General features: G+C 39.8%; 3 protein-coding genes and 1 long non-coding RNA gene across 5 annotated transcripts in view; 3 read left to right on the plus strand and 1 right to left on the minus strand.

The window, feature by feature from the left end:
• LOC110050474 (alpha-mannosidase 2C1-like) overlaps positions 1–1123 on the minus strand; it is a 30029-nt gene extending 28906 nt beyond the window's left edge. The window contains exon 1 of one of the 2 annotated variants that reach the window (XM_089272800.1): positions 976–1123. In XM_089272800.1, coding sequence (XP_089128926.1) covers positions 976–1079 — 104 coding nt within the window. In that variant the 5' untranslated portion in view covers positions 1080–1123. The remainder of the gene's footprint in view (positions 1–975) is intronic. The other variant, XM_089272799.1, reaches the window with a different exon arrangement.
• A 4304-nt stretch (positions 1124–5427) lies between these two features.
• On the plus strand, positions 5428–6735 carry LOC149104162 (uncharacterized). Its single transcript, XR_016202204.1, has 2 exons — positions 5428–6287; positions 6544–6735. It is a non-coding gene; the product is annotated as an uncharacterized LOC149104162 (long non-coding RNA).
• A 619-nt stretch (positions 6736–7354) lies between these two features.
• Positions 7355–9806, plus strand: LOC110069531 (uncharacterized). The gene has a single exon (XM_020777063.2). It carries the CDS (start codon positions 8244–8246, stop codon positions 8907–8909), a length of 666 nt encoding a protein of 221 aa, XP_020632722.2. The 5' UTR covers positions 7355–8243; the 3' UTR covers positions 8910–9806.
• A 1087-nt stretch (positions 9807–10893) lies between these two features.
• Positions 10894–12850, plus strand: LOC110069530 (uncharacterized). The gene has a single exon (XM_020777062.2). It carries the CDS (start codon positions 10969–10971, stop codon positions 11743–11745), a length of 777 nt encoding a protein of 258 aa, XP_020632721.1. The 5' UTR covers positions 10894–10968; the 3' UTR covers positions 11746–12850.
• The last annotated feature ends 7321 nt before the right edge of the window (positions 12851–20171 follow it).

Here is a 20171-nt window from a genome sequence, read left to right on the forward strand (position 1 = left end):
TTGAAGGAGAATATGATCATAAATGATGGGAAACAGAGATGAACGTAAACATTGAAATATCAATCTAAAAATCACAAGCTGTGTTTATTTACCGCATTATTTCAGAGGGTTAGTGTGCTACAGGAAAAAACCTTGAAGCAACAGTGACATATGGCTTTATACAAAAAAACAACAGCGACATACGCTTTCACTGGTTAGGTGACAACGGCACACAAAAGGATGTGACATAGCAACACAGCCACCCCCTTGGAAGGCCTCATTGATCAGAATCACCCTCAAATTGGCTCTGCACTTGGAGTGATTTGGGGGAAGAAATATTTAGATATTTGACTGCAGGTGCACTTTTGTGGTTGAATCGGCTGTTGACCAATCTTTTTATTATATAATTTCATATCTTGCTTTAAGATTTGCGTCAGATTTCAGTTTTAGGTTGGCATCCGGTATCCCTGCTTGAGGGCATTATGGCATGCCATCAAAACAACATGAAAACTCGATGACTTGAGTCCAGAGAGGATAAATGACCATAAATGAAACCATAATTGAGATCTCAATTCGCGCATCGTGAACATATTGGATTTTAAAGGCAAAATAATGTACCGGTATGTACTGGAGGGTCATGACTTTGATCAATGTGTGCAATTAGAAAATCTTTAAGCTTATAATTACAACAAGCTTCAAGTTTGCTGGTGATGTGGCACTTATTAAATTCAGCAGATTCAGTCGTAAATGAAAACATTTCTGTTGTCCCAATATAATACAGACTCTTGAGAAAGACAATTTCAACATTAATAAAAGAATATTGTGCACTCATGAGATCGTATTCATCTAAAAATTTGTTTACTGAAAGTACCTTTCCACTCCACACAGCTTCGTACAGCTGGATCGAAATGACTTGGAACTACTTCGATCAGCTGATAAATATTCTCATTTATACTCATGAATCAATTCAACATCGTGTGTAACAGAAAACCATACCTGCTGAGCAAGTTAACATCCGCGAAAAATTGAGGAGATATAAATTTCTCTGCTCTCTCTAACGTGCATCGCCAGTTCTTTCTTGCACTATGATTGTCCGCCATTATTGTTCGTCACGTACTAAGACGTGACCAACACTGGACATGACATGGCAAACACCAAAGTCACGCAATCGACGCAATCGCTTATCGCCGTGGCCCGGTCCAGGCTCCAGTGAAGCGTTTCCAGCTAAAACTGGGGAATACCCGAGTGCCCAGGAGGTGGGGGGAGGGGAGGGGGGTGCTCCCACTACATGGGCTATATAGTTATGTGCGGCCCCAAAGGATAGCGTTTTTAACAGCCGTTTTGTCATAAATAGGGTATCGATTTTGGCCCTTTTGGTTATAAATAGGGTATGGTTTTAGCACTCTAGTCTTGAATGGCTGGTTTGCAGTGTCACGCCATCAAAAATAAACATATGCACACAAGGCGTGCAAGAGTTATTTTTTTGTGAACTATAAGTCTCGGAGATAGGAGCATTCGTGGAACTGTTTACAGTAATGATTTGGTTGATTTAACAAGTTTTTTTGGTTGCGATGTACAGCAAGAAAGAAACTGGGAGTTTATGATGTACATACGATGTTACATCGGTAATGGTAAGATAACTAAATAGTAAGCCATAAAATGTTTGACTGAACAAACTACAGTAATCTGACACGTTTCCAGATTAATGTAGATACCATCTTATTTTCTAACAGGCAATTTTATTCGTTCTTTGATACAACCCACACTGTGGTTGGTCTGACACGCTCACATGCATAACTTCCTCACTCACCGATCACGTAGCCCTTCCCCCGGGGGGGGGGGGAGGGGACTCCCTTATATGGGTTATATAGGTCTGTGCGGCCCCGAAGGGTATGGTTTTCAGCCGTTTTGGTCATAAATAGGGTATCGATTTTAGCTGATTTTGGCCATGTTGGTCATAAATAGGGTACGGTTTTTGCATTCTAGCCTTGATATGGGTATGCTTTAAGAAGAAGCCACTTTTTCATCATTATCGAAAAGAAAATCAACAAAAGCCCTTCACAAATTTATAAGTTTACGGTAATTTAACATTGGTTTGAACTAGGGAGCTAATTATAACGCAGGTCTGAAACAGGGTTTTGATTTGAGGGTCAGGTCATAAATAGGGTTTCGAATTTTTGGTCAGGTCATAAATAGGGTAAGGAATATCGCAGATTTTGGTCATAAATAGGGCAAGGGTTTTGGGAAGCGGGCCGCACACCCCCAACCAATTTTTCTGAGAGTACCCCCTCGGGAGCCCTTCCAGCCCCCAAGAGGAATTTTTGCTCAAAAATACACAAGTTAAGAGAACTTTTCGCATTTTATACGAGTAGTAAGTTTACCCTTTTTACACAACACAACGCAACAACACTACTTCACCGAAAATTTAAAGAAAGAGAAAAAATCCTCTCTGACACGTTGAAAGTCTGATTTAATTAAATTGCACTTTAACTTGGCGCCACACAGTCTTCAAAGAACATTTGAACAGTTTTCATACTTTTTACCTTTAAAAATATCGGACTGAAAAGAATGTCATAAAATGCCCATCAAATAAAAATATTAAACTGCTACTGCAGAGGCGTAAAAACACTCTAGAAAGGAAAGCTTCTTTTTTGTTTAATATCCTGGGAACAATAGCCGATAACTTGTAAGCTCTAATTGAATTTACTCCCATATGAAAAACAAAAGTGTCGAATTACCATTTGTAACTAAAAATAGCAAACATCTCGTGGGAACAAGTGGCGACGATTCGTCAGCTCTAATTGAATTTACTACCTTGTGAAAAACAAGAGTGTCAAATTACCCATTGCAACTAAAAAATAAAAATATCTCGTTATATTTGCATGCAATAAGAACAAAACAATCGTTACCTGCACTTACTATTGTAAGCGTTAGAACTGCTTCAAATTTAAATAGTCTCGTCTCCTCTAAAACATGTCCTAAGAACTAGAACCGGCGATTCGTGACCTCTAATTGAATTTACTCCTTGTGAAAAACAACAGTATCAAGTTACCCTTTGTAATTAAAAATAAAAATATCTCGTGCCATTTGCCTACTACTCATGAACTGCTTCAAAACTCGACTCATCTCGTTCATAACTAGCCACCATTACACTGAAAATTATGCACTCTAAAACAACCCAATGTACGTATGTAACTGTCACACTCCCCCCCCCCCCCCAAACCAGACTAAAATCACAAACCGGCAACATACACGTCACTCTTTACTTTTCAATTACCAAAGTCCTTGTGTTTATACATACCTTGCGTTTCTCACGTACCATTTACCTTTACAACAAGAAATTTGATTGGCTGTTCATAGTAGATCCAATCTGATTGGTGTGACATACATACATCTCTCACTCACTCACTCACTCACTCACTTACTCACCCATTGACCCGTCCATAACATACCCGACGCGCCGACTAAGAGGTATTTTTTTTACAAAAAAATAACTCAAAAATCATAACCATTCAATAAATTAAGTCAAGAAGCTGGGATATAAAAGATGATTGATATATAAACAACCTCGCCAAGATTTAGGTCTGTGCAGATTTTCATTCTCCCGTTATTCGGTTATTCGGTTATTCCGTTAGTGTTTCACTCAAATTTATAGAGCTTTGTGTGAAGTCGCCATGATTGTGCCCCTCGGAGGGACACAAACATGGCGGCCGTAAAGTAACAGAAACATCTGTCATCGAGTTTTGCCATTGAAACGAAAAGTTATTACTCTAGAGCTCCAAAACATTGAAACTAACACTTTTTGTAGGACAACAACTGTTTAGTTAGCAAAAATGCGAGCAATAACTCATCTTTTTGACTACTCGAGAGCCTTATCGGGCCGCCATTTCAATGTCACACAACGCACAAAATTAGAAATTCAAAAGTGCCCTATTTCAAAATGAGGAACCCTGTCGAGCTTAAACGCTGCAAAACGTCAAGTTATTAGAGGGCCTTACGTTTCATGAAACTAAAACTTCAGAGGGATTGGTAATTTCTTATTTTGGAAAATGATGACGTCACATATGTTTCTTAGAAGAAGCTACCTTTTCATCTTATTCGACAAAACCGTCAACAAAAGCCCTTCATAACTTATGCCTGGGGCAACTGTGTCAGCCTCAACGGTCATAAATAGGCTATCGAATTTTTGGACAGGTCATAAATGAGGTAGCAAAAAACGCAGATTTTGGTCATAAATAGGGCAAGGGTTTTGGGAAGTGGGCCACACATCCCCACCCAACTTTTCTGGAAGTATCCCCCCTCCCCCCCCGCCCCACCGGGCCCGAGTGATATTGCCCAATTTTCAAACCGCGCGTGTTACCAAAAACATTTGAAGGATCTCCGTTTGGCACGAAAATATGCTCGGATATTTGTCCTTGGACATTATCTGTTCCTCGAAGCTCGCAGTTTTCCTCGAGCTAAGCTCTCGGAAAACTATTCACTTCTAGGAACAGCTATTGTCCGCGGACAAATATCCGAGCATATTTCCACGCCAAATGGAAGCTATTGTTTATGCATATGAGAGTGGCCCCTACCGAGTACGGGTATCGATCCTGCAGAAACATGCCGTTGAGCCCAGTTGACCATATATGTTATAAACCGTGGCGGAACTCCACGCTCGAAGGGAAGAGAGGTAGAAAAGTGCATTGACTATTCATGTAGCGCGCAATCGGTGGTAGAACCATAGTTAGTGGTAGAACGTAGAACGAAGTCCGATCCAATGACATAGAGCTACATGATTGCCTAGATCCCAGGCCTTTTTTCCTTCACCTCCCTTTTCGTCGAGGAGAGAGACCTTGGCGCTTTACAAAAATTTCTTAAAAAGAAATAACGTTTTAAAAAACCTCTTTACAAAACGTATGACATGACGTATTGCGTGGATAATTCAGTGGCATGAAACTTGTTCGATACCAATTTTTTTTCAATTCCCCCTCCATAAGGGCCTTTCTTACACCTGTAAGTAAGAGAAATGGGTGGCCAGTGGTGGCGAGGAAAGCGAAAAAAATTACAGGATCTCCGTACCTAAAATGCCCAAAATTGAGACTAGGGCTCCCTAACACCATAACGTCTAGGTCTCCCACTGCGCAGGAAGTCACGTACAGTACCACGTACAATTTGGATCATATGGGATTTCAGTATGTGTGCTTTAACTCAGAGGTCAAGTTTCTGCGATTTGCACGCGCAACTGAAGTGCGCAAATTTGCTACATGCAGGCGTTTAATCTATGGGCCTTTTTACAAGGAGAGAGGGTTACCCTAGCAAGCCGGTTACCCTAGCAAGCGGATACCCTAGCACTCACACATTTCCTCTTTTTTTCTCTTCGTCGTGTTTAAAAGGCAGCTATAGCTAGGGTTACCCGGGTAGCCGGGTTAACTTTTTCCTTTATAAAACAGGTAGGGTTAACCCGCATACCCGGGTTAACTTTCCGATTGTTTCCAGACCCTTTGAGTGTAACCGCGCATTAAGTTATCCCGGGTTGTAGGGTTACCCTACCTGTGAAATGTTGCTTGTAAATCCGGGCTATCTTTTGTCCTCCAGCTGGGGTTAACCCGCTTGCTAGGGTAACCCTCCTTAGAATCGGGAGTACGTGAGTCACGCGATTTATTGACTTTTCGCGTGATCGCAGAATTGAGGCCTTCCAAGGGGTTTGAGTGACAAGCGACATTGCGTCAAAATGTGGCGACAATTTGTTACCAAAGTACCGACAGCCGACAGAAGTTGACATGAAAGGGGCGACAATTTGCGAAAACGACAATCCATTTTTCATTTCAACAAAGCGACAACTGCACTTTTTTTCTTCGACGGCGACATGATTGTCATGACTTGACAAGGCCAGCGTGACTCTTTTGGAACTCTATTGTTTGCGTTTATGGTAGATCAGTTGTACAAACATTAACAAAAACAAACCATCATTCAACACTCTTTACAGAGAGTTAAGAATTAAGAGTTGTATGTTAACTAGTCAGTCTCTTATTACATCCCGTAAAACAAAGAACTCAAAGAGAAAGGAACAAAGGTCGTCAACGTCACCCGTTGCGCTTGTTACGATCCCGAGTCACGCGCCAGAGATTGTCGTCATTATCGAGTTCGCCAGGTCTTTTTATTGACCTTTATTAGGGTATTCAGGTTATTTTAGGTAATCTAAGGTCGGGTGAGAGTCGGCCAATTGTTTGCCATTGGCAAACATAAGAAAGACAAGAAAAAGACCAACAAGAAGAGTAGACAGAAGGAAAGGGTGGAAAAGAGTTACAGAAAGAAAGACAGGAAAGGTGAGTTGGCGCTTTTCATAGTTAATCGGTTTTCACGGCCTTAAATATTTAGCTTTGTTGACCATTGTTTGGCAATCCTCTTTTATATTATGGATGATCGTATCGGATAGATAAAGCATTAAGTCATTAAGTTTATAAGGCCATCAGCGAACATGAGCGAGCTAGAATCTTGCACTGCACTCTGTGTACACGTGGACAGATGATATTGATTTTGGAGCGTCTTTTTGCTTCTCGATATTCTTTATTTATTTTTCAGCACACTGGTCTGGACGTTCAGACTCATTCATGTTCATTTAGATGGTCATGAGCAGTGTACAAGCGTGCAAACAGCTTGTGGTAAAGACGGGAATGACATGTTCCACCGTAATGGTCCGTAATGCTCACAACAAGATGGCAAGGTCATGGTGACCGAGATAGCAAAATCAAATGAAGATAAAAAAAAAAATAATCGACCTGTTTTAAACGTTAGGCGTCAAAATGGTTAATGTTATGACTTCTAGCCATGAAATCAAAATCTCTTGTGTCTCTTGCTTTCTGTTATGGTTTTTTTTTTTTTTTGCTACTTAGTTCTAAACGCCTATACTCAATTCTGTTAAGGCGCAAATTTCGGAGCTATCATTAAATGTTACTAACACGAACAATATTAAATTGTGAAAATTTCGTCCTTATTTCATATTTCAGCATCTTAGAATTTAAGACCAATATTCGCTTTTGCCTGAAAAGTGACGTACGTTCTTCTTATCATAATTTCGGCATATCAGACTACAATAAAACCGTCAAACAGCCGGTAACCTCTAAAATCATGTGAAAGGGCAAACAATTTGTCCTAGCTGTCTACTCTCTTTTTCTCATGTATTCGTGTTTTGTTGTCCACCAGAAAAGCCCCTTTTAGTGTCTAGTTCGGAGAATAAAAATGCCGAAAGGCGGATCATGGATAAGAGAAAACGCGCTCACTCCCCGTCTGAATATTCTGACTCTTACTCTGAGCCTAAGCGACCTAAGCCTGCCAAGACCCCCAAGAAGGGGCAAAAGCCAGTTTCAGGTTTTCTTAGTGTTAGTGCTGTCCAGAAGTTCACAATTACCAGAAGTCTACACCTGACCTTATCTAGCACTGGGGCGCATGCGTGTGTGTTTTATTTTATAATCATCCCGCTTAAAATATATTTATTCATAAATGTGTCGGTCGCGGGGTACAGTTGAAGTCGTCATAGCATTTAGCCCCAAGCCCCATTAACATAGATGTAGACTTCTGGAATATTGAACTTTTGTTGATGGTTATTATCAAAAATAGACTTTTACAAAAATGTTAAACATTTTATTTAAAATTGGAGGTTATAGCGCCGAAATAACCCTGAATCGTCACATGTATACTCGCCAAAATTAGTACGTTAAGATTACGAGCGGCCTTATTTTAGAGAAACGTCAGAGACAAATTTTTGTAGCGACAACGACATATGAATTTGTACAGAAAAACGACAGCGACAATTTCCACCGCTGGTTAGGCGACAAAGGTACACAGAAGGATGCGACAAGGCGACAAGACTACCCCCCTTGGAAGGCCTCAGAATTAGACGCCACTGTGCTAAAAACTATCAATCTTATGCGTTTGGAAAAAATAATTCACAAGCTTTATTTACAGGCGTTGAAATGAAGAAGACTGACTGAGTTGCTAGTAATCGGATACCCGACTGACTATCTTATGCGTTTGGAAAAAATAATTCACAAGCTTTATTTACAGGCGTTGAAATGAAGGAGACTGACTGAGTTGCCAGTAATCGGATACCCGACTTTCTAGTGACGGGAACATTCCGAAGCGAAAACAACACAGCCGTACAAACACGGGGGTATGCTGGGAGACGTACGTAGCATATTGCGACACCCGGAAAGAGGATTTGCGTTTTCTGGATTGTTACGTCGAGTGTCGAGGAAAAGAACTTAGAGAGGCCTTTGGAAATAATGTCCACCACTGGTTTTCGTTGCCTCCGTTTTCGTCGCTACCTATCGGTTTATCTACTGGTGGTTTTCTCGCTCGTATCATGTGCGAGCGGTTACATGGACTGCTCATCTAAGATCGACTGTGGTTATGATCACAGTTGTTGTGGTGGCCAATGCTTGTATGGCACAAACTGCGTGGGATATTCCTGCTCTGACGACAGCGATTGTCGATCTTGGGAAATATGTTGCGATGGAATTTGTTCGAACGATTGTTCCGCCACCGATTATGGTGCCATTGTCGGAATACTCATAGGCTCTTTCATTTTCTTGTGTTTGCTCTCACTTTGCTGTTACTACGTTTGTTATCGTCCAAGACAACGTTATCGCGGAAGGGTGATAGTGGAGAGAAGAGTCACGGCAACTACTATCGCCACAAGATGTGCAACACAAAGTAACACACCCTATCAGTACCAGGGACAGGTTCCACCACCCTACCAACAAAGCTACCCATACAACCCCCCACCACAATATGTACAGTATCCCCCATACAATGCTGGATCAGCAAAGTCAAGTGGACCACCTCCCCCTTACAGTACTGCATCAGAGGGAAGACCAGGGGGAGTGTATACACCTCAAAGTAACTATGGTGCTGTACCAACTCCATCTGCACCACATTTTGAACAATAGTAGTCCTTCCAAATGTGAAATGTTTAACATTTATGTTTGATAAAATTTGAACAATGACAAACATGTGATCAAACATTGTAAAACAGTTTGTTCATTTGGACGGTGGTCAATTCAAACTTGCTTAATATTTGGCCACTCAGTACATTATCAAGACTTTTGGTCACTAAACAAAGTTTGATCATGTTAATGGTTGACAAACAAATTTCCCGTTTGGACAAGGCTTTTAGTGTTTGATTTATGTGCCATTGGCACGAGTGGACTGACCTGCCATAAACTGATCTACCCTGAAGGATCAGTAGTGTATATTTACTCACAGGTAGTCAAGGGTTTTAAATGTAAAACAGGTATTTGAAATTTTTAATGTGTGGTACTGGATTTGGTGTGAGTCCTATTTGATTAGTTCATGCCAGTGGGATACTTTGAAGTTTTAGTTTACTTGAGTGGGTTTCCAGGGAGTTGGCTGACTGCCCTATTTTCTCTATCGTTTCTCTATTTCTGACCTGTTTTTCTCTAAATATGCCACTATTTTATGCAAAATTGTTTAAAATAAATATTCAGAATGAATCTTCTGCTGTCCCCCAGAAAAAATCTTTATTGATTTTGAAATACATTTAAGAGTTGTCTATTTTGAATAGTGTCTACATTTTAAGGGTTCTTAGGCAGTTGAACATTTGTAAGCCTTTAACTTATTAGAAAAAAAAGGTTTGAACAAATTGTGTCATTCTTTACCTGATCCATGATCAAGGAAGCTCCAAGCACTCATGATCCATAATTGTAATCAGCGTAAGTATTTTCATGAACCAATTGTAACTTTTAACGGCAAAATTGTTTTGTAAATTAGGTATAAAGATTTTCTCAGGGAACCTAATAAATCTTATTGTATTGTGTTGCATTGCATTACATTGCATTGTATTAATGTTCGCATATTTGACACCCACAGGAATAACTCAAAAGTCTCAACCTAACCTGACTATCAAGGGTAATACAGTCAAACCTCTCGTAAGCGCTTACGAAAGCTTTAGGACCATGTTAGGTCGAAATTGTGCCTCATTAGCTTATGGTGATGGCAGAGACTTTAATAGCTCCTGTTTCAAAATATTTTATTCATGTGAAAAGTCAATATCGAGAAAAAAAATCTGTTACTTTCTATTGAGAAATTTCCTTCATTTGTACAACCCAGGAATGCCAGACCCATACCTAGGTGCTATTTGCGTGTTTTGGGGGGAGAGAAGATTGGATACTAGAGTGATCACCCTGCCACACCTTAATCCACCCTATTATCCAATCTTCTCTTCCCAAAAAACACGTAATAGCTACTGGGTATGAGTCTGCAGGAATGCGATAATGTTCCAACACCTTATTACCCAATTTACACTCTATTGTCTGTCAAGTGGCTGCTTACAGGAGGGTAAAAACAAAAGAAAATTTCAAACTTTTAGTTCTAAAAGTGGTTGCAGTCATGTATGAGAGGTGGTCACTTACAAGAGGTTTCAAGTATAGTGATTTATATTTGACATGGAAACTTGTGGTATTTTGGAAAACTGGTCGCTTAGGAGAGGTGGTTGCAACGGGAGGTTGGACTGTATTTGTTTCTCTTGGCCTTTCTTTCATGTGCTGATACCAAAATTAAGATAGAGAAACACAGTCATGTCAAAATGTTTTTGCAGATGAATTCAGGTGTATCTACGAGTGGGATGTAACTGTCAGGCTGTGAAAGTTGTAACACTTCTTTACATTCCAGACTTCAAAAAATATTCCCCATGAGTTGTAAATAATTAAATCAATAAAACTAGTCGTGATTTGGATACAGTTCACATACGTTTGTCGTTCCAGCTGCGCGATGCTTCAAAATTATTGACGTTGTTAATTAAGATTCCAATGACTCCCGTTCCGGATTCCATAGCGATGTTCCATGATTTCTAATTTGCATAAAATAATAGTCACGCGACAATGACGTCAATCTTACTAACAACATTGCGCAAAACGTCGCGCAAAACAAACTTGACGCGTACAACGCAGGAGTAACAACCAGAGGAAACGAACGACTTCGCGGAGTAATATGGCTAAATCTTCTGCATCTGAAGGCTTTGCCTTTTGTGTAAAGGGCGTGCTAATGTTATTGCTTTTCGCTTCGTCGCTTTTCAAGGTGTCTGAAGGATGGTGCAATGACTGCGAAGACGATCAAGTATGTTGTAATTTTGTTTGCATTTACGAATCCAGTTGTTTGGGTCTCTCCTGTACGACTGGCATGGATTGTTCTTTCGGTGAAAGTTGCTGCAACAATGTCTGTGTGAATGGTTCAAACTGTCTCGGTCAAACCTGTTCGTATAGTGCAGAATGTGGCGTGGGTGAAACCTGCTGCAATGGGAAATGCACTCCTGGCTATGATTGTATTGGACAGCCATGTTGGACAGATGCTGACTGCGGAAGTACTAGTAATGAATATTATTGTTGCGGAGGAACATGTGGTTATAACGATTGCAACGCCGACAACACTCTTTGGGTCGTTCTTGGTTTAATTTGTGGATCAGTCCTTATTGTTATTGTTATCTCTATTTTTGTCCGTTGCATTTGCCACCGTGGTCTGAGGCCAGCTTACGGAAGTGTTATTGTAGGACAGAGAGTAGTACCAGCAACTAGCGCACCCTACCTTGGTCAGTCTCCACCGTCCTACCAACAAGGCTACCCATGCTATCCCCCACCGCAGTATGAACAATATCCAGCTTACAACGAGGGAACAACAAAGTCAAGTGAACCACCTCCCCCTTACAGGACTGCACCCGAGGGAATATCAGGAGGAGTGTCTGCTACTCGAAACTACTATGGTGCTGTATAAAATTCATCTCTGTCAGTATAGAAACTAGTTTAACATTTTTCTCTTTTTTGTGTTACAAAGCACCCTTTGCCCAGGAGAGTTTGGAGTTACATACATGTAACTTCATGTTTGTTTTATGTTTAGTTCTTATGATGGGGCCGCCTCGACAGTGAAATCACATGATGAAGCTTTTGTAAACTTCTTTCAAACCATGTCAACTGAGTAAAAGATGTGTGCCCAAATAGTCTCATGTTCAGGGTTTTTTAACCTTTGTGTATATATATATATATTGAAAATAGAAAAAAAAAAAAAAAAAAAATATATATATATATATATGACCAATTTATGATGCCAGAAATGCAAATTAAAATGGGAAGTCACCGTACTTGTTTTAGAGGTAAAGTATTTTGAAGACCATTCTATTGCTGGGCCAGAAGCTTTGATCATGTAATGTGGTATCCACTCCATTGCTTTGTACAAAGAAAGAAGTAGATTTTTGATTTGGTTTGATTTTGGTTTTTACAACACTCATTTGAAAACCACAGTACATCATTTCCATCTGTTGACCATGCAAGTTCTCTAATGATGAGTGTTTTTTGACAACCAGATCTCAAATACAAATAGACCTATAACTAGATGAATAAATTTAATGTTAGTTCTTAACATAAAGAATGCATCAAAAGTACTTACAAAATGTAAGAAAGTGTTAATTTGTAATATATCTGAGTTATATTAGTTATTGATAAATTATGAGTTAATATTGCTATAATTTGAATAAGTTGACACAAGGGAAAGGGTTATAGGAGGGGCCTGAAATGATAAAATGGGAAAGGGGACCTCCACCCCCGCCCCCCATTAAGGACCCTGTTACAAGGGGAACCCTACATTTTATTTGAATAGTTTTATAATTAATTTTGTAAAGCACATGTGATCATATCCAAATGTTAATATGCGCTACAAAAGTGCTATTATTAATATTATCATTATTATTATCATTATCATTACCATCATTATTATCATTATTATTATTATTATTATAGCTCGTAACTTATAATTTTTTAAATATTTTATTGTTTTGTAACTATTCAATGATTTGTAAATAAAATTGTTATTTTTATGATTATTATTATTGTTGTTGTCATCATCATTATTTAAGCTGTACCTTAAGGGCCCATTAACCGATCTTTTGGAGCCGTTGCTAAGGAAAATTTACTCTCATATAACCTCATCATTTTTAGTTAGTTCAGAGTTATTTCATGTGTTTTAACTTTTTCATGATCAGTAACACTAGTGATGACGTCATCAGGCCACGCCCATAGTCATGTGACTAATGCTAAAAAAAAACGCAAAGGCTCCCAGGCAAATTACTTTATCGGGATTTTTTTCATTGATTTAATATTTTAGTTTAAATCCTCATTATGCTATGCATAGATTTTGTTTCATTTTTAAAAGGTCAGATTTTGAGAGAATTTCAAAATATTAAAAAATTTGTAATTTTCTGAAAACAGCGTGATTTTGAAAAAGGAATGCATAGCTATCTTTCCAACGTTGGCTTTAATCGAAATCCGTCGAAAAAGGCTGGATTTACTGAAAAACCGCGTTTCCTTTAGCATTTAAAGAAACCGGAAGTGCGCCCGATATATATTGGAAGTTACCCCATCAGCATGTGCGCAATTTACACTACCAGCCCACTTCGGTAAGATCAAACAAAGCCACACGGAGTTAGTTTTTCTCTTTCCATTGCTCTTGTTTTTCTGTCTTTTTCTTATTTTGTCTTTGCTTGTCCTTTTTTTACTTTGCATTTTGTGAAACACAAAGAAAAACATCTAAAATGTGAGCGAATTTGCGAGTTATCGAGTTGTTTTTATTTTCCATGCTCAGGCTGACGTAAGTAACCGGAAGTGAAATTTCACCTCCTTAGCAACGCGCGCGAGCGCGCGCATAAATCGGTTAATGGGCCCTTAAGGGCATGCATCTTCTTATGAGCTGTTGCTGTATTTTATAAATCATGAGATCTTGAGGTGCAAAGAAACCACTGCAACCTTGGTTAAATCAGCTCTAATCACGGGATCATTATATTAACTAAACTAAGACAAAATCCTCTTAACTCAAAGCTAAATGAAGCAAAATCATTACAGTTCATTTAAGTGTGTTAACATTTTCAGCACGTTTGGATTCACTGCAATTTGCTATTGCCTGCAAAAGTTAAAGCTTAAATCAAGTTAGACTAAGCAGTCTTGGCAAGAGTTCATTCCAAAACCTTAGCCTAAATATTCCCAAATCTGGTGGTGGTAGGTGGTTGGTGGGGGTGGTCGGCGGTGGTCGATGGTGGTTGGTTCCCAGTTCCCCTCTTTCCCAGTGGGGTAGTGGTAGTGGTTGTTGGTGCAGTGGCAGTTGTATATGGTGGTGGTAGACCTGCACCCTCGTCAACTATCACACAGAAATCGGGAGCAAATAATCTAATTATTGTTTTAGTATAAATCTGCAAGTCGACTACTTGAGCCAGTCAGACTGCAGCATTTACACTAGTAACGGTAAGGTAAAGTCTGCATACGAGCCAAGTGGCCCATCAGGCCGGAGATTGTGCACCCCCACCTCCTGAGATGAAGCCTTCTTCTTCATATTCGCTTTTAAAATTTGTTTACCTCACCAGTCAGCTATGCCATTCCTTAGTGCCAGGTGCACAGCCTCCTAAGAAAAATCCTGGATCTGCCCCTGCAGTCATCGATCATTAGACGGCCTCGATGTTGCTAGCGCTAACCTATCAGATTGCATCCACGCCTAATACATCTGTAGTTGGTCATTGTGCTAATTAGCAGTATGAGTAGAAGATCGAACAGGAGACTATTAGTATGAGATGGGTGTCAATACATGGTGAAATGTGATAATTGAAAGCATAAGCAATAGATTTGAGAGGTCCCTATTAACAACGAGCTTGAATTTTCTATCAGCTGATTATTAGGGACAGGAAGATGCGGCCTGTGGCAACTTTCAAAGCCGATAGAAACCTAGAGCGAGCCGTCTGAATATTTTGCCACAACCCGGCATGGACCGATTGCTGGATCAAACGAAAGAAACCTTTTTTGAGAAACTTCACGAAGACACATACTGGGAGCCATTTAAACGATCTATATCTAAATCTAAATATTATTTCGTCAGCAACATCCAGAGGACATCACGCCAACTCTGAAACATTAGTAAAACATTAATCGGGGGGGAGGGGTACTCCCAGAAAAATCGGGTGAGGGTGTGTGGCCCGCTTCCCAAAACCCTTAGCCTATTTATGACCAAAATCTGCGATATTCCCTACCCTATTTATGACCTGACCAAAAATTCGAAACCCTATTTATGACCTAACCCTTAAATCAAAACCCTATTTCAGACCTGCGCCTTTATAAGTTCCCTAATTCAGACCAATGTTAAATTACCGTAAACATAATTTGTGAAGAGCTTTTGTTGATTTTCTTTTCGATAATGACGAAAAAGTGGCTTCTTTTTAAAAGCATACCCATATCAAGGCTAAAGTGCAAAAACCATACCCTATTTATGACCAAAATGGCCAAAATCAGCTAAAATCGATACCCTATTTATGACCAAAACAACTGAAAAACCATACCCTTTGGGGCCACACATACCTATATAGCCCATATAAGGGAGTTCCCCCCCCGCCCTCCCCGGGAGATCGTCTAACTCTCAGTGGCATCTTTTAGCTGTTTCTGTGTCAGGCAATCAGATTGCCCTTTTACCTAATGATAATTGTCTTGGGTGGGTTACCGTAAATCCTCGAATTAGCGTCCCCCCCCCCCCCCTCAAATAAGCGCCCCCTTCGAATAAGCACCCCTCCAGTTGGCCAAAATCTAAAATAAGCGTCCCCCTTCCCTCCCCCCATTTTGTGGATGAGTAATGAGACAACGAAGGATGTATAGTTTTCGTCGTGTAGTATTCGATTAGTACATTGTTTCAGTTTGTGAGTACGTAAAATTCAGAGATTTCCCTTTACGCGTTTTACTAATGGTGCCGCGATTTAAGGTAATTCCTCTGTAATAAAAGTGACAAAAGATTTTTGTTCAAAGTTTGTCCACTTAATATTTGTCATATGACAACTTCAATTTTAAAATAAAAAAGGGGGGTGCCCGTGCTCAATAAGGAGCACTGAGGCATTGAAAATGCCCCATTTTGGCATTACTTAATGTTTATTAAAAAAAACGCATTCCCAGTAATTGTAAAATCTTTGTGAGCCCAGACTCGTAAGAACACGCATTAAACTACAATCAATACATTGTGTCGGACACAACTAAACATTTCAAGTTTGATTCAGACAGAAAGCTAAATCCTTGATTAAAAATTTGAACCAAATTTCTTGACGTGGTTACCGACTGCAAAATAGAAAAGGCCACAGTGTATCTGCTATTTTTCTTATTTATTCAATTTTCAGCAATAGAAATTAGATCAATCTTTTCTCACGCAAAGCTTATGATTAGTTGATTACAATGACTGGAAAAACATTGGGGTGCCGTTGCTCGTTGGTGAGCTAGAACCATTTTTCAATTGACAGAGCTCAACATCAAGGCAAATCCGTGATGTTTTCACTATGCGTGTGCACGAGCGCGCGCTAATGACGCCATAAATTAGGCGCAGTAAGTATGCGCGACGCAAATGTGAGGAATGACCTTAAACTTTAGGATCAGCTTTTCATGTCGAATAACAGCTTATGTTGTTGTTTACGCGCAGATGATGTATTACAAAAATGATTACGTCAGGTCACGAATTGGGAAAAATTAAAGAACCGCCCCCACCCCCCCCCCCCCCCCTCGAATAAGCGCTAATTCGAAGATTTACAGTACGCTAATTATCGCTGATTATTGTTACTCACAGTCTTAGGAAAGAAACAACAGGATCAGGAAAATCGCATTAAACCACACGAGAATTACAACAGGATCGAAAAAGAATTACAAAAGTAATTGTATTTTATTGATCAACTAAAATGTAAGCTAAATTACGGCACATCACAACTTCATAGTTACTTAATTAACAATTTTTACAAATACTCAAAACTCGGTCAACCCGATCGCAGTCTCACGTAACTACAGGTCATAAAGGGGTTTTCTCACTGAAAATACGGACTATAATTACAATGACGTTTTTAGTTTCAATGTTCGATTGTGCATTGAAGATAAGGAAACTAAAAGTGACCACTTACTTCTGATTTTATTGCCGTGAAAAATGTCATCGTACTCTTGGTTTATGAAAGAAAGAATCGCTAAAAAAGGGCAAATACAATCAACACTGCCGCCCCAGGAGTTTACAAATAAGGAATTTGGCTTCTGACAGGAAGCCATTAGGCTACGTGCTCTTTTCTCCTGGAAGACAAATAAGGACGAATGACTTTCCTCTATTTTTCCTCCAGAGCCAAATGAAAATACAACATATAAACAAAAAATCCGACTGAAAAGTTAAAACTGACTAAATAATTAGTACAGTGGAATCCCGATTTCTCGAACCCTCCAATTTTCGATCCTCGCAATAACTCGAACCAAAAGTCGTTTCCCTCTCCTCAGTCGAACGCTGTAATTTTACGGCCGATTTATTGAACTACCTGGATATGTCAAACAAATTTTCCTTTTCCTTTGCGGTTCAAAAAATCGGGATTCCACTGTATTTTGAACAATCGACCATTTACTCCTATCCTATCCACTGACATGCCTACTTGATTCAATGCGTTCTGAAAGTGGTGTTTATTCTACATCACAATAGGAATTAAGGTTGAGCTGCAAGTGTTCCCCGTTTAAACTTCGTGTGGTGCAGCAGTGAAACGAGTAGATTGTCCACTTGCAGCTGTGGTTGATCCAGGCTCGCTTGCTGGAGGAATGGCGATGTGTTGCTCTTTGTACTGTGTTGCAGTGTAAGATGGATAACTTTTTACAGTGTCAATATGGTAGGTCGGGTTGCTGTGTGTTTCACATACCACCGTCTCGGTGTCTGCCTCTCGTAAGATTCTCTGTTGGTCGTCATGAACTGTGCAACAGGGAAGCCGACGACTATAGCGAGCAGATACGTACATTATGGTTACGCAAACGAAAAACGCGAACACGCCGATAATCACCTGCTTGACTATCGCTATTTCCGTTAAATGCCTGGCTTATTTGTCCTGATTGCCTTTTCACTAGTTGCTCTGAGCGATGGCCGTGATTCCGACGCTGACTGCGATCGGTTCTTCGACGAATTCTGTTGCAACAAGAAATGTGTTGACGGTACAAGCGATTGCTGCTCGAAAGATTCAGATTGCTTTGAAGGTGAAAGCTGCTGTAATTACAAGTGCAAATTAGACTGCGACGATGGCGATAATAGCAACATAACATACATAGCACTGGGAGTTGCTGGGATATTCATTTTCATCATCTTGGTAGCTTCCTGTTTTCAGTGCTGTTATCGCGGGAAGCGGGGTCGCCTGGGGTACGTAGTACTAATAGACGAGGACGCAGAGATTACTGTACCGCACAACTCAAACAACACGGGATACGCTCAACCACCGTCTTACCAACAAGGCTACCCATCAGTTCCTCCCCCATATATCCCTTCCACTACAGCTCGTCACCCTTCTTGACAATACGCATTAAAGAATTCAACGCGTACGGCATGCACAAGCTTGAAGTGTTCAAGGGCAAGTTGTGTTAACCATTGTACATGATATGAGGAGTATTCTCTTCGACAAGTTGAGTCTACTCGGGGCTGCATTGCACCCCGGTAACTTTCTCCAGATAAGAAGACTGCATGCCTATTTAGAATTAGTTTCTCATACCCGTGGAAATTTGTGACAGATCTGTCGCGTGCGGCTGTATCCTTGGCTGTAACCATCCTTGTACACTAAATTCTAAAGAAAACGGTTTCAGAAAATGGTTTCTACATTTTTTGATCGCTATTAATTTTAAGTAGTTCAATTTTTAGTTACCAACTGTTCATAGTGTTGCTTTCGAATATATTCAATTTACTTAGCACTATTATTAAATTCGTAATGGGTTTTGGACGGGCCTATAAGAAAGAAAATACCGCGAAAAGTTTTAAATGTAGAAAAAAAAAAATCGTTTATTAAACTCACAACTTGCAGCTATAAGCTGAAGTACTCGTGTTATATACTACATGTTTAAAAATTCAAACTATAAAGATTCCTAACTATACATAAACAAAATTATATAATAATAAAATACATCAAACTAGTATAAAATTCTATTTACAATTGTTGTTTATTTGCATAGTGCATTATGAAAGTATTTCTAAACCTCTTAGCTTTTACATTCGGGATTGAAATCATATGCCTAGTCCTGAAATTATATCTCTCACTATCATTGCGCGCGGGCAGCAGGCCAGCTAGTTTGTGCTGGTCATTACTCTCTACAATTTGTTTAAACAGAGTGCTACATAATTCCTCACGCCTATGAAAGAGTGTTTTTAAGCCCGCATCTTCCAGGGCCTTGCAATACGAAAGCTCTGGGAATAGGATCCTTAAGACTCTTTTCTGAGCCCTCTCTATTTGGTCGGACAAATAAGCTGGCAAGCTAGAGTGGAAAGCCTGGTATGCATATTCTAGAACGGAACGTATGCATGCACAATAAAATTGAATCAGAGACTTACAGTCTATGCCAGCGCTTGAGTTGTTTGAGCAAGTAAATTGGTCGAGACGCTTTCGTAGTAATATTATCGACATGATCGTTCCATTTAAGGTCATTCCTTACAGTGACGCCTAATATCTTAGCTGATTTCACAATTTCAAAAGCATTACCATTAGCCTCAAGAGAAACAGTGTCCAAGTTACTTTCCCTTCGAAAGTCTATTCTGAGTTCCTTGCACTTAAGTGAGTTCAGTTTGAATCTATTGTCGTTAGACCATCGAAGGACATCATGTACTGTATCTTGGAGCATTGAAGCACCAAACTTGGGGACAATTTCCGAGACCGTGGTGTCGTCTGCGAATTTCCACATGGAAGAGTGGGTGTTACTCGTTGTAAGGTCGTTGATCATAGCCAAAAAGAGCCATGGGCCAATCCGGGTTCCCTGTGGAATTCCGGCCTGAACTGGTTTGAAATCCGAGAATGTAAACTGAAGACTTGCTTTTTTAAGAAAGTCTTTCACGGCTTAATCGATTAGTCCGTTATTTTTCTTAAGTAATTGGTTAGTTGTTTTAGTTAGCTAGTTATTTGTTTACTTCAGTCATTTAGTTAGTTATTTGCTGTTAGGCGCATTCAGCTGAGGCGTGCGCCCTATAAAAATGTGAATGCTTATATCATTATTATTAAAGCCTTGTAAACAGAGGGGCTTATGTCCGGAGGGGGAGTTGTAAGCGGAATAAAGTAAATAAACGTCTCGAAATGAGATACAGTTGTTTTGATTGAAATGGGTTTGTGTCCATCTACTGTTTTTGACTCTAAGCTTTAAAAATCATAATAATTCTAA

Source organism: Orbicella faveolata, unplaced genomic scaffold, assembly GCF_042242905.1.
Source record: "Orbicella faveolata isolate gen_17 unplaced genomic scaffold, um_ofav_v1 contig_35, whole genome shotgun sequence".
Lineage (NCBI taxonomy): Eukaryota > Metazoa > Cnidaria > Anthozoa > Scleractinia > Merulinidae > Orbicella > Orbicella faveolata.